The 12,971-nt window shown below is 38.5% G+C and overlaps 1 protein-coding gene across 2 annotated transcripts in view; it reads right to left on the reverse strand.

The window, feature by feature from the left end:
* GSK3B (glycogen synthase kinase 3 beta) overlaps positions 1 to 12,971 on the reverse strand; it is a 148,840-nt gene that overhangs the window by 43,779 nt on the left and 92,090 nt on the right. For both annotated transcript variants that reach the window (XM_021548813.3, XM_021548814.3), the window contains exons 4-6: positions 12,699 to 12,809; positions 9,665 to 9,795; positions 7,779 to 7,885 (exon numbers count right to left, since the gene is read on the reverse strand). In XM_021548813.3, the coding sequence (XP_021404488.1) occupies positions 7,779 to 7,885; positions 9,665 to 9,795; positions 12,699 to 12,809 (349 nt within the window). The remainder of the gene's footprint in view (positions 1 to 7,778; positions 7,886 to 9,664; positions 9,796 to 12,698; positions 12,810 to 12,971) is intronic.

Below are 12,971 nucleotides of genomic sequence, written 5' to 3' on the forward strand. Positions count from 1 at the left end.
CCCTGCCCATAGCAAGGAGTTGGAATGAGGTGATCTCTAAGGTCTGTTCCAACCTGAGCCATTCTATGACTCCATGGTTCTGAGAAGCAGGATATACACAACCCTGCTAGTTATGGCTAAAGGTCTGAGTAAGGAAAACATCTCTGACAGTTCTCCAAGCTATCTATTATCACTTTGTCAGTGGTGCAAAATAAAATCAAATAAAGCTTTCAGGAGTTTAAGATTTATATCAAAATAATCAGCAAGTTAAAACACAGTTTTCCTTCCCGGATTTCTAAAGGCAAGAGCGAGAATGCCATGTAAAAATACTTCCCCTCCTCAAGAATATGGTTCAATTGGAACATACAGTAGACTAACACCACTTTCATTACTTCAGCTGTTGAAATTATTCACTTCCAAATACATGCACTTTTACCGAATGTATGGATACAAACATTGAATTAGAGTTTATTCTAAAAAATAACTACTTACAATGTAAACAGTACCATAAATAATTTGAAGTTTGAATCTTGAATTTTAACAAGCAAACATACAAAATTATGCTTTTTAATCTTTTTGTCACATTTAATAAAAGCTGATATGGCCACCAAGGTGCCAAGATCTCTTTTGGACAACAAACTAAGAAGGAATCATGTAAAGAATGTTTAATTGCATCTAACTGCTAATCAGTGTCTCTCTCTGATAACTCCTGCTGTTGGACCAACACATCCAGCAAAACCATGATGCAAAAAGCATCACTTTTTGTGTCTCCCATGTGTATTAGGTTTAGAGGAATTACATAACAGTTCAAACAGACAGCACAAATTTCTTCAGAAGTATTGAAGAGATAGATTAAATGTACTAAGCAGTCAGAGCACAGTAACTTAAAAGTCTATTTAAAGATATCTTTAAAGGGTTTTAAATAAGCCAAGTCCTATAGAGTGTCCTTTACAAAACAAGTAGTTACACCAAATCTGTAATGATTATTTACAATTCAAATCCTTATTTTGCACTGAAAATGCTATATATGGCAAGGAAAAATATTTGACAGAATATATACAAACATAAAGTGACAGGAGAGTATGTCTTCAACCACAATTCACTTCCTTTTAAGATTTTGAAACTTTCAGATTAGACTGTGGCTTTTTTAAAATGACCTTCTGGTCTGACTGCTCCATTAAGTTGGCTTTGAGCTGTTTTTGCTCTTCCTAGTTTCCCTAAATGCTTTTGCACTCCACCAGCCTATTTCAGAGAAGTCTGTAGGGCAGAAGTCTTGAACCCAATACAGAAATTTTATAAAAGCGGCGGGGAGCATCAGTGTTGCTGCCAAGGTGAGGAGGGTTCAGTCCCTGGCAGAAGTGCTGGGCTTCCCCAGTCCTGCCAAAATGCAACTGCAAACAAGTCAAACAATGTGCAGGTCCTTGTTCAAGAAGGCCAAGCAAGAACAGCATAGGACACATAAGAAAGCTGAGGGCATCTCACGGGAACAGAGGAAAACCAGCAAGGATGTAGATCATGAGGAAATAGGCGACAATGGCTGAGGAATACTTGCTGCATTCATGCTGGATTTAATTCCTCAAACATACAACAAAATCCATCAGAAACCTTTTGCTCTTTATGCACTGAAATCTTCTAAACCAGGCAATTTAATGTCTTGTTAAAAGGCTATTTACTTTTCCTTTATTTTACTTGCTAACACTTCAAATACACAGTGAAGTAAAACACAGGCATTTCAAAATCTCCATCTTTTTCCAGGCATGTAATTTCACCAACTTCCAAATTAGGACTTGGGCAATATTCCCTGGACAAGGAAGTGAAGAAATCCTTGAAACATCCTCAGTGAATCCAGAGAGTGGAAGCAAACTTGAGCAGCTCAGAGGAGTGACAGAAATAAAACACAATATACATAGGTATTTATACATCTCTTGATAATCAATGCTCAATAAGGAACAAACTCAGAAATTTCATCTCTGCTGAAATTGTATATATTCTTGATGGAATTTATACCATTGGCTAAAATTGGTTCCAGAATAGTTTGCTCTTTTTTTCCTCACACCCTTTATATCTGGCATTTTAAAATTTATGTACATCAGGATGATAAGATTTTTCCTCAAGCCTGAAGTAAACAAGTACTAATTTCTGTATTTTAAAGACATGTTACTTAAAGGAAGTGATCAGCTTATGGTAGTTCCTTCCCAGAGATTTTTCTGTCTCAGTACAGTCAAAGCTAACTGCTACAGATTAATATGTGCTGTAACTACCTGCTCCCAACAGAAGAAAAAGCATTTTCTGAACTACTTCTTTTCAGTATGTGCAAGCTAATTAAAACAAACTAGGACTCTCATTCACATGCTTTGAATTAGCTAATAAACAAGGTAAGAGAGAATCTTAAAAGAAAATACATCAACAAATGTTCCTTATGCCAAACTACTTGTGAAATTTTAAGAGAAAATACTGAAAACTATTCATTTTAAGAAAGCAGGCAAGAATACTTTCTTCATACCTTCAGTGAAATGTTGTCTAAACAATACAAAGAATAAATACAACTGCCAGGAAACAGCAACCTTCAAATAAGCTTATTTCAGATGGTTTTCACACATTACAATGGTAGCTAATGCCATATCTTTTCTAGACTAAAGAACAGTTTGACAAATACCATTATCACCTACCCCCATTAATTTAAACACACAAAAATTCATATAGGGTCTTGTACCACATAACTTTTCTTAAATTAAGTATCTACTATTTACTGATCTTCAGAGCTGTTAGATGGACATTGTGTAATAATATAATCTTCCTAATGCCCTTGCTTTTGAATGCATTCTAGCATTACAGAAGGTAAGTAAACACGTATTTCTTTTTAAATCAGGAAGAAGCATCTGGGAGGGCCACTGCAAAATACACTCCTTAGCTTTAATTCTGTAAGCATGCAATAGCCATTTTGAGTTGGGAATTAATACCCTGTCCACAAATTTCACTTTTTCTGATCTCAAAATTTGCCTTTCCAAGCTGAAAAGCTGGCTCTCTATTTCTTAGCACAAGCACCATTCATTGTATTACACTCTAGCTCCTCTAACTCATTATTTGGAAGAGGAAGAGGGAAAAAAAAACAAAGTTTCTCTCATCCACCTAGTACAAATTAAGAACTTCCATTTATCTGATGCTTTATGGGGCGTATTTACCTCCTACTTTTTTTCATTACCCTCATATATTCCTCTCTGCCTCACTATCCCTTCATCTTGATGGACTTCCTCCATCTTGGAGGCGACTCAAAGTTGCTGCTCTGGAAACTGTGGAAACAAACCAAGAGTCAGAAAAGCAGCCCTGGGAAGTCATAAAATCAACAGCTTCTAGTTGCCAAATGCCAGACCCAAAGTGCTTTTCACTGCTACTTGTTTGAAACAATATTTGGGCTGTCAGAACACGAGCAAAATTCAGGATTACAGGCAGGCGTGCTATGTTGGTGGAAGTTTCACATATCAAGCTACCACAGACTCATGGATTGGGGAGAAAGAGTAAGGCTGAAACATGAAAATGCTTGAAAAGACATGCTTGTTCCAGTATTTGGAACAAAAGCTAAACACAGGTATATCTATTCTTTTGCAATGAAGAGATGAAACTACAATGACAGATGGTAGAGTGGGTCAGTAAATCAACACACCTGCTTACTTTCAGCACTGGAAGTTGCCATCTGAGAAAGAAGCAAATTCTTCTGACTGCTTGGCAACAGTGCAGGGACACACCTTGCGGTAGTTCTTCCCCAAGAAACTCTGAGACAGGCCAACTACAGATACCTACTGAAGAGCTTCTGCTCTTCAGACTGCTGAGGTGAAACACTTGTGCTTGCTAGGAAAGTGAATGAACAACTTCACAATACCTATTTTCAGACACCCCAAGAGAAGCCAGCAATGGTCATGCAGATCAATCTTTCCCTGCCAGTGGCTATAAATGTTCCCTCAGGAACGCTCCCAACTCCTGCCAGCGCAGTGGTGGAGCCAGCTGAGACCAGCAGCCCCTCGTTGGGCAGAAGCACCACCACAATGTGGTGAACCCTCCCCTGCCTTGACACCTCACCTAGAGAAAAAACACATGAGACTGAGGCAAAGCTCAGCTGCACCGCTTCTTTCCATACAAAAGGAGCTCGAGGCAACAGAAACATCTGCACTCACCCCGACCCCAGTGCTTGTCCCAGGACAATGTAGGGGAATGTGTGCCGCCATCCCAGGGTTTTTCAGCAGCAGCATCACCCATATGACCAGCACAGCCAGAACCATGCTATCAACACACTCTGGGATGCTATAACACACACAGATTGGCAAGGAAGAAGCCTCAGACAAAACACTGTCAAAGGCATAGCTGAAGGGCTTGGTTTGGGAAAAAAACAACAAATCAGCCCCACACTTCCCTCTTCCCCCCAAAAAAAAACCCCAGACAACCAACAACAATAAACTCCTGCAAATCAGCTGTGGGAAGTAAACTGTGTCCATTCCAAGCAAGCTTTAGGGACACAAACACACACACACTTGCAGAATTCATGGCCAAAGGTGCACAAAGGCACAATCTGTACAAGCTATGAAGCCACCCAATTGACATGAATATTTGTGCCTGACCACTGAAAAATCCTAAAGTTGCAATGCAGGCACATAACGGAGCTATTATAGGTAGAGATTTGTAGCTATTTGGCAACAGTGACTATTTAAGAACTCAAATAGGTCATTTCCCAGGTCATTATTTTAAAAATAGAGTCCCAGGTCTTCTGGAGGCGCTAACTGTAGCAAATGTGATTTGATGCTACTCTTACTATGTTATATATTTAAATGCAGCACTAATGTGGTACTTTACAGAAGTGCAACAAACATCACATCCCTGGCTCAGTTATTTTTTAAAGGGACCTCTTAGGTTGGAATTGAAGTGATGCACTTCAATGAAACAACCAAGATCCTAGAAGTTAAATGCTAGTTTACAGTTTGCTGTGACATCCAGGATGAAAAGACATATCCTGGAACAAACTGCTACACTGAAGAGCACATAATGTCACAAGGACAAATTCATGTGTTTAAAGACAACCTGGATGAAGCCAGACAGCGTAATTCAACTCCTGGTTACAATGCTAAACAAGGTGACAAACAACTGACATCATCATAATGGAGCTGGCTGTGCCATCAAGTATTGGGCCACCAGTGTCACTGCCTAGTCTTAAAAAGGACTTCTTACTCAGAAATACTTCCAGTCATTATCCTATTGCAGCACATTGCAGTCATAAGCCCTGCAGTAACATTAACAAACAACAAAAGCCTTCACAAAAACAGCTGGAAGCCTTGCAGATAATGTAGGGAAATTTCTACTTGAACACTTTTTGGCTTTGTATTCTTCTTTGATTTTACTTTTACTATAGTTTTATTAGAGGATATTTAACTGGGGGAATAAAGATCCCTGCCTTACATGTAAAGCTCACTTTTTGTTACCACACACACACAAGTGATTCTTACAGAGTGATCAAGATTACAGTGGGAAAAGGTTGTTATGCTAACAACCCACAATAAAAATAAGAACTAAAAAAACCTAGCACTCCAACATGTAAGTTTAAAAGACAGCAGTACAATACTGAAGCATTTCACAGTTCCCTATACTCTGAGCTATTGATAAAGGACTAATAGTTACATGCTCTTTTCCTTCTTTTAATAAATCTCTCTATGCTTACTGATTGATTTTTCAACAAGCTGGATGAGTTTGGATGAACAATCCCACGTGAAATAAGGAAGAGTTCTCACTATGCACCATTGCTGCCTACCAGCAAGAATTAAAATTAACCCTTAGAATTTCTAGCATATTGCAGAACACTGGGAAACTGTAGAGATTGCAAAAGCATGTTATTCCTGCTCATCTCCCAAATCCAAAGACTGCTGAGAAAGAAGTGGAAGGTGGATAGGATAGGAAGGAATGAAGGAATATTAACTTAATTTTCAAGCAATGCAGTACAAATTTCAAAGAAAGGACTTAGAGGGACAGGTGGGGTTTTTTGGCACAAGAAAGAACAATGACTGAAATTCAAGATATTTTTGGAGGCAAGTGAATAATTGCACTTTAGAATGGAATTTTTATTAGAACCATTTTAGAGACCAGCAGGTAAAACAACAAAAACGGAAAGCACAACTTGAAAAAGGATCTGCAGTTGGAGCAAGAGACACTTCATAGAATTATCGCCAAAAGCAGTCTCTCCTGCTGACACATAAAATACAAGTTTTATGCAGCTATCCTCTGAAACAAGAGGTCTCAGTGCACTCTGATAATGCAGCTGAGCCAATCTATTAGCTCTCAGCTGGCAAAAAGATATCAAATGGGATGAGCCACCCTCCCCTCATTCTTGAGCTCACAACACTTTGCTTTTACCTGGGCTTTGCTGCTTACTGGACTGCACAATACTGCTGATTGCACTCACTCACACAGCAGGAAGTTAACCTGCCAAAATATCTTGTCAGTTGATGCTGAATCAGCAAACTAAACAGTAAACTGTGAGAGCCAGGGAATCCAGGGTCAAGAGCAGGGGTGGGGCTGCCACTTCTGGCAGCAGCCAACAGTAAGTTCTGCCCTTGTATCTTTGTTGTGCCATACCTTCCCCAGACTACTCTTGGTTCTGACTCTTTTTCCTACCAGGAAGATACGCAAGAGTTGGTACAATACATACTGAATAGTATTAATAGGAAAAAATTAATTTCCCAATTAATGGGAAAAAAAAATCCTGAGAGCAAGGAAGACTTCAGGAACATGTTGAGGTGGAGCTTTTTGTTCCTTTTTAAGAACTGCAAAGTTAAGTCAGCCAGCCATTGAGTTTCACGGTAGTTCAAACACAGTGAGTTTAAATATACAGGTTATAAACATAATCTGCTAAGAGGTGAACATGATATCAAAATCCTTTTGAAAACATTAAACCTTGCCTAAATGACTCAAGTCCATAAGCAAGGTAAAAGGTTCCCCACTATTGTGCTGACTGCCAAATATGCTCTCTTTTGCACTAGAACTCAGAAGGAGCCCAGGTAGTATCTTGACTGAAAAACTGAAGTAGATACCAACAATCAGCCCACACACCGTTCTTCATTTCAAAATTTTTCATTTTGCTCTTCATTTTTGGTTCTCTACTGTTAAGAAAACTTGGTTGCTCCCTGATCACCATCAAACCTCCAGCTTCCCTAGTATTTCCATGACACAGCTATGTCTCAGGTATATAGAAAGAGTTCTTTGTGTTCAAAATTAATGACTAAAAGACAGTAAAAGCTAGCAGAATTAGTTGAATTAGAAGGACTGTTGTACACAATATATTAAGGTTGTAAAGAGAATTTAAAGTCAATCATGAGGTCACACTTACCTCTCCCTATAAACTCTTTACTAAAAGCCAAGTAAATAAATTACAGATTTATGTCTAAACCACATCACATCAGAAGTTGATTTTCTTTTTATACAGTTATTTTAAGTTATTAAAATGCTTTTCTGGCTTGAGATCTCATACTTCCTTTTAAACTAAATGGCAACATTACATGGATTTTTTTTTTTCACTTGTAATTAGATTTCCCCCCTCTACATTGGAAAAGCCCCTTTCCTAGTGTAATTAATGCTGAAATCTCAAAATATGTAGAAAGCACAGCAGCCATCTACAAAACATTTGTATGTCTTTAAAAAGTGATATTTAAATTTACAACCAAATTCAGCCCTGAGGGTTACATTAGAGATTTCTGGAAACCTTTACACTTCAGGATAAAAACTGAGGCAGCTGGGACAGATTTCAACCAAATGCACACACATACCTATACTGGAGGTATAATCGGTGGCTCCAAAGATCAACTCTGGTGCCCTGTAGTACCGAGAGCAGATGTACGACACGTTGGGTTCTCCACGAACCAGCTGTTTTGCACTGGAAAGGAAACAACAGTATTTCAGTAATCTACAATATTGCTGTGCACACCGACATTAAGCTTTGGCACTCTTCACCTACTCTCTATTCCCAAATGTTGAAGTACAATGTTCTAAGCTGATACAAACTGACTCCTTGAAATCAGTCCAACTCATCAAGCATCTACCTTGTACTTGAGACAGCAAAGGAAATTCTGACTACAGTCTAGGTGAAAAACAGGGTCAAATTTTTGGCTGCCAGTTGCCTTTTGCCAGATTCAAAGGCTTGTTTACAGTGAAAAACAGTACAGAAAACAGTTCAGTGAAATGTGGTCACTGTTTAAGGTTCAAAAGGTCTGGATACTCACAAGGACTGAGTGGGGTATTTTCGTCTGTTTTAGTTTTTTGTCTGTTGGTTTGCTTTTTTTGTTTGATTGGTTTTTAATTTCCATTGCAATAGTCTGCTCCTTTGCTACTTAAGGGAGCATGGTCTTTGTCATTGTATTCACATGTTAATGGTCCACAATTAACATGATGGTTTCTCTTATACTGTAATCGATCAGCCAAAAGGATCCAACCTACAGTATTGCCTCAATACTTCTCTTTGAAAGAATCCAAGAAAAGAAAGGACCACAAGACCACATTACTTTGGGAACATTAGTCTATGGGAACATTAGTCCATGGGCATATTACACTTCTTTCTTAATTAACAAGTGCAAGACAAAAAGGAGCTGGAAGACAAAACTTCCCTTTTGGAAATATGACATTTACCTAAATAGCACCAAACACTGCAGAGTGGCAAGCCTGTCAAGTCCAGTGTTCAGCTGTCCAGACACTCCTTTCACCCTCCAGTGAAGAACTTCCACCACCCATTTAAAAAAGTCTCAGTTTTCTACATAGAAACTACAGTTAACAAATTCCCACTGATAAAAAATAGTAGGTATTCCCTTTATGCATTGGCAGTTTTGAGCTTCAGCATGATTCCTACTTTCCTCCAACACTGGTGAGGTAGAACTGAGGAGGAGATCCCAAGGCACCAGTCATGACGATGCACTGCTTGAATAACCCCCACCTGACATTCCCACTCACTATGGGCAAGCAAATTTAGCAACAGCAGCTTCTGTGACCTCTCACACATATACCCCAACTATTTTAGTCTGCCGAGTTACAGCACAATCTAAAGATTGAACTTTCTCAGAGAGAAATCTATTTCGTGTCTCACTGCAGATAGCCAGAATTTCTGTATCAGTTCTAAGGTGGGGGCTGGGCTCTAAGTGGATATTGGAAATAAATGTGCCTTTGGAAACTACAACATAGATGTCCACTATCCAAGAGCTTCAACTGGAAGTGCTGCTTCTGATTTTGAGCCTCTATGGTATTTGCAACATTAAGTGAATTGTTGTAAATGCAAGTAGATTGATTAGTGTAACATCAGCCTTTTTAAGTTACAATGCCAACATGCCTGTCCTCTCTCACCTAAACACACTTCACTGCAATAACTGGTTTGGTTTTTCCATGCTGCAGTATTTTCCCTATGTCATGGTGTATTTATTTTATTTTTCTAATACCTGCAAAAATAAGAGGCATGAAGTTTAATTCCCTCCCTCTTAATATCTTTTTCCAGCTCTTCCCTGCCACTCCTTTGAACTCACTTAGTAGGGAAAATAGAATGTTAGTAAATCCTCTTTTAAGATAGAAATAAAGACCTTTGAAGGGACACAGAATTTCTTGGCAAAACTGCATCAAGGTTCACTTTGAAGGAAGATATTTTCACCAGGTTTCAGGCCACAAATGTGCTTACCTTCCAAAGTCACAGAGTTTTAGAACAGCTGTATCAGGGTCCAGCAAGAGGTTCTGTGGTTTTATATCCCGGTGGCAGATCCCAAAGGAATGGATATAGGCTAAACTCCGGAACAGCTGATACATGTACAACTGGAACACAGAAATACCAGTCAAATCAGGGTAAACAATTAGTTTAGCAAAGAATAAAAACAAAATAACTGAGAAAAAGACCATACCATGCCTATTAGGGCTATGAAGGTGGGCAAGGTATTTGCATACCTTCCCCACATGCCCTTTGCTACATACACACGTGGTCAAAATCTTTTTATGTGTCTTTTGAGACAGCATAATTAGCATGATTCCAGAGAAATAATTGTGCCAGTTTTCCAACATTTGTAAATAATGGCAATCATAAAAAACATACACAAGATAAAAGTGTTTTAATCTGCTCTACCAACCAGTCTCTTCACAGCAGTGAAGTATTTCAGGTTATTAAAAAACCCCCAAACAAACAAACAACTAAAAAAACGCCCCACAAAATCCAAAAGAAAACCCTTTACTTAGTGAAAATATATTAAATGTTGCCCAAAAACAAGGGTAGTGTCTCAGCCTGTCACTGAAGTGAATCTCCCAGTGTTTCTTGCTGAGGGGACAGAGTCATTTTAATTTCAAATCTCCGGACAAAAACAGAAGGCAAATAAAACCCACTGTTCAGAATAAGTTTATGCAAGGCACAACAAACAAGTATGCAGAGGGAGTTTTCTCTGCCCACTTTCCAGGGCTGGCTAATCCCTTAGCAAGGAAGAACACAGCACAAGGAGATATTACAAAGCCAAGAACTTCACAGGACAAGCTCACAGGGCAGAGGGAGGATGTCCATCTTCTGGAGCTACACACTTTTTGCTGTGGATAATAAAAAGCTGCTGGATACAATTAAGGATGTACAGCATATACAGTCACAAAGGCATGGAAAGTCTGTTCTATGGTTGACAAAAGGCTGCCAGATTATTTTTTATTTTTGTTGTGTCCCCACAAGTTTCCACTTAAAATCAAGCTAGAGGCAAGACACTATACCAGAGATGCATCTCCACACTTTTCTTTTACAAGCACATTTTTCACAGTTCACCTTTAATGGTCTATATAAGCAGGTGCAATTACTTGATACTGATATCAGGTCATGTTTGTCTCTCTTTCACCATTATCTTTGTTGTCACACTTTCTCTCCGCCTTGTTTTTTGCCATTTATTTGGCAGGAAAGTAGGAGAGGGAAAAGAATTGCTTGAATTTTGGCTCTAGACCTCTGGTTTTCGTACTTGTTTCTAAAAACCACAACTCTGCACAAAGAAAAGCAAACAAACATTTTTTCCGAATTGCCTGTTCTAGTCCCTTAAGTATGTATTGTGCAAGTGTATTGCAAAATAATGCAAAAGACTGCCCTAACTTGAGGGGTCAAGTCAACACACGTGGAATTTATAAAGTATGCCTTTCATCTCCACACAGCAAACCCAAAATTTCCAAGGACTCCTTATAGCAGGTTAGAAATTACAAATAAAAATTAACCAGAAGATTACTAGAACAGCTTCTGTGCAGCTTTAAGTTTCTTTGTTACCCAGGGAGAAGCAGTTCTCTGCCTGCCTAGTTATCCATCAGAAGTGAACAAATAGGTATTATCTGACTTTGTGTAGCCAAGACGCCTGGAAAATTGCAAAATCCTTAATGACATTAAGGAAATATGATCTTTTAAAATACAGGATTATATTAAAGCCTTGCCAGAAAAATAAGAATAGCTTTCCAGACTACCTGGAACAGGAAGTCCCAGACATCCTGCAAGATGAAAGAGTTGAAGCACATTTTTCTCTGAAAGTGTAAGGAAGAATTTTCTCAAGTTCCCACAACAGAGAACAATGAAGGCAAGAATACTGACAAAAGATATATAAACAATTTATCAAAAGCTAAGACTACAGATTTTGGGGAGCATATAACCTAAAAACATGATGTTCCACCAACAGACCAAAGAGAGTGACTTTGAAGTCTGCTGGACGATAAAATTCTGTGCTTTCTTAAAAATCAGGCAAAAGGGATGCCTATTGCAGAGACATGTCATTTACAATTTAGTTATGGCACAAAACTTCATTATTGAAATAATTACTATTTGTAGCTTTCACACCTTTGAAAATTTCATCTTCTTTCAACCAAATTAATTGTTTTTTCTTAAGCCAAACCTTAGATTAAGCATTATACTTTTAAAGAGGAGTCTGGAGAAATCAATATGCATCAGGAAATTTTGTTCGTAATTTCTATTAAATATTACCTATGTGCCATGTTAACAAGTTAACATGGTGAAAACACCATCATTCGCTATGTGAATGATCAACAATATATGAAACAATACACAATATATGAAACAGAACTATGAGGCCCCAGAAGGGTCCCATGTTGGACAGCAAATGAGGAATTTTATTTACTTGAACTCCTGTGTAAAAGATGTAGACAACTTGAGTAAGGTGCTTGTATGCACACTACAATGTGCATACAAGCACCTTACCCTATGTAGCTTTTGAAGACACAAGCCAATGAGCTTCAAGTAGAAACAAAAATGTGCCTTTCACAACCACAACAAAAGTACATGAACTCTTACTCATATGCCAGGAAAAGGGGAAGATAACAGATTAGAGAACATCCTCCTAACATCCTCTTTCAGTTCCTAACCTTTGTTCTATTATGTCTTCACCATCTCAGGAAACTGAAAGCTGCTAATCTGGCTGGTCTCAGTCATCATCTAAGCTGCTTCAAAAACAAAACATTCCCCCCACACTCAGTCTCCCCAACCCATTCCAAGATTTCTGTAAGGTCAGAAATTGTAAGCATTGTTTAAGTCTCAACCCTCTAGTCTTTCTTTGCAATAACAAGTATTTCTAATTTTTTTTCCTTGACTCAAGATCTATTTGCTTCTAAATACTTCTGAAAATTTACTGTTATGTCAGAAAAGAGTATCCACAGTGTATTTCTAGAGTGTATCTTTCTTCACCTAACCACATCTGTCAGTTACCTACCTTGACATAAATCATAGGGAGTGTCTGTTTGGCCCGACTATAATGTCTGGCAACTCTGTATACTGTTTCAGGAACATAGTCCAGCACCAAGTTGAGGTACACCTCATCTTTCTGAAAGAGAACAGAGAAGAAAAACAAATTAGCACAAGATCTGAGGCATGAAGTACAATCAAAGTGTTCAGAGAAACCTAAAAAGAGAAAGCTGTGGACATTTTAAATCCCATCTTTAGTGTGGGAACTGCCACAGAGCTATTTAGGTTTTGCACTCGTGCA

This window comes from Lonchura striata, chromosome 2, assembly GCF_046129695.1.
Source record: "Lonchura striata isolate bLonStr1 chromosome 2, bLonStr1.mat, whole genome shotgun sequence".
Classification (NCBI taxonomy): Eukaryota; Metazoa; Chordata; class Aves; order Passeriformes; family Estrildidae; genus Lonchura; species Lonchura striata.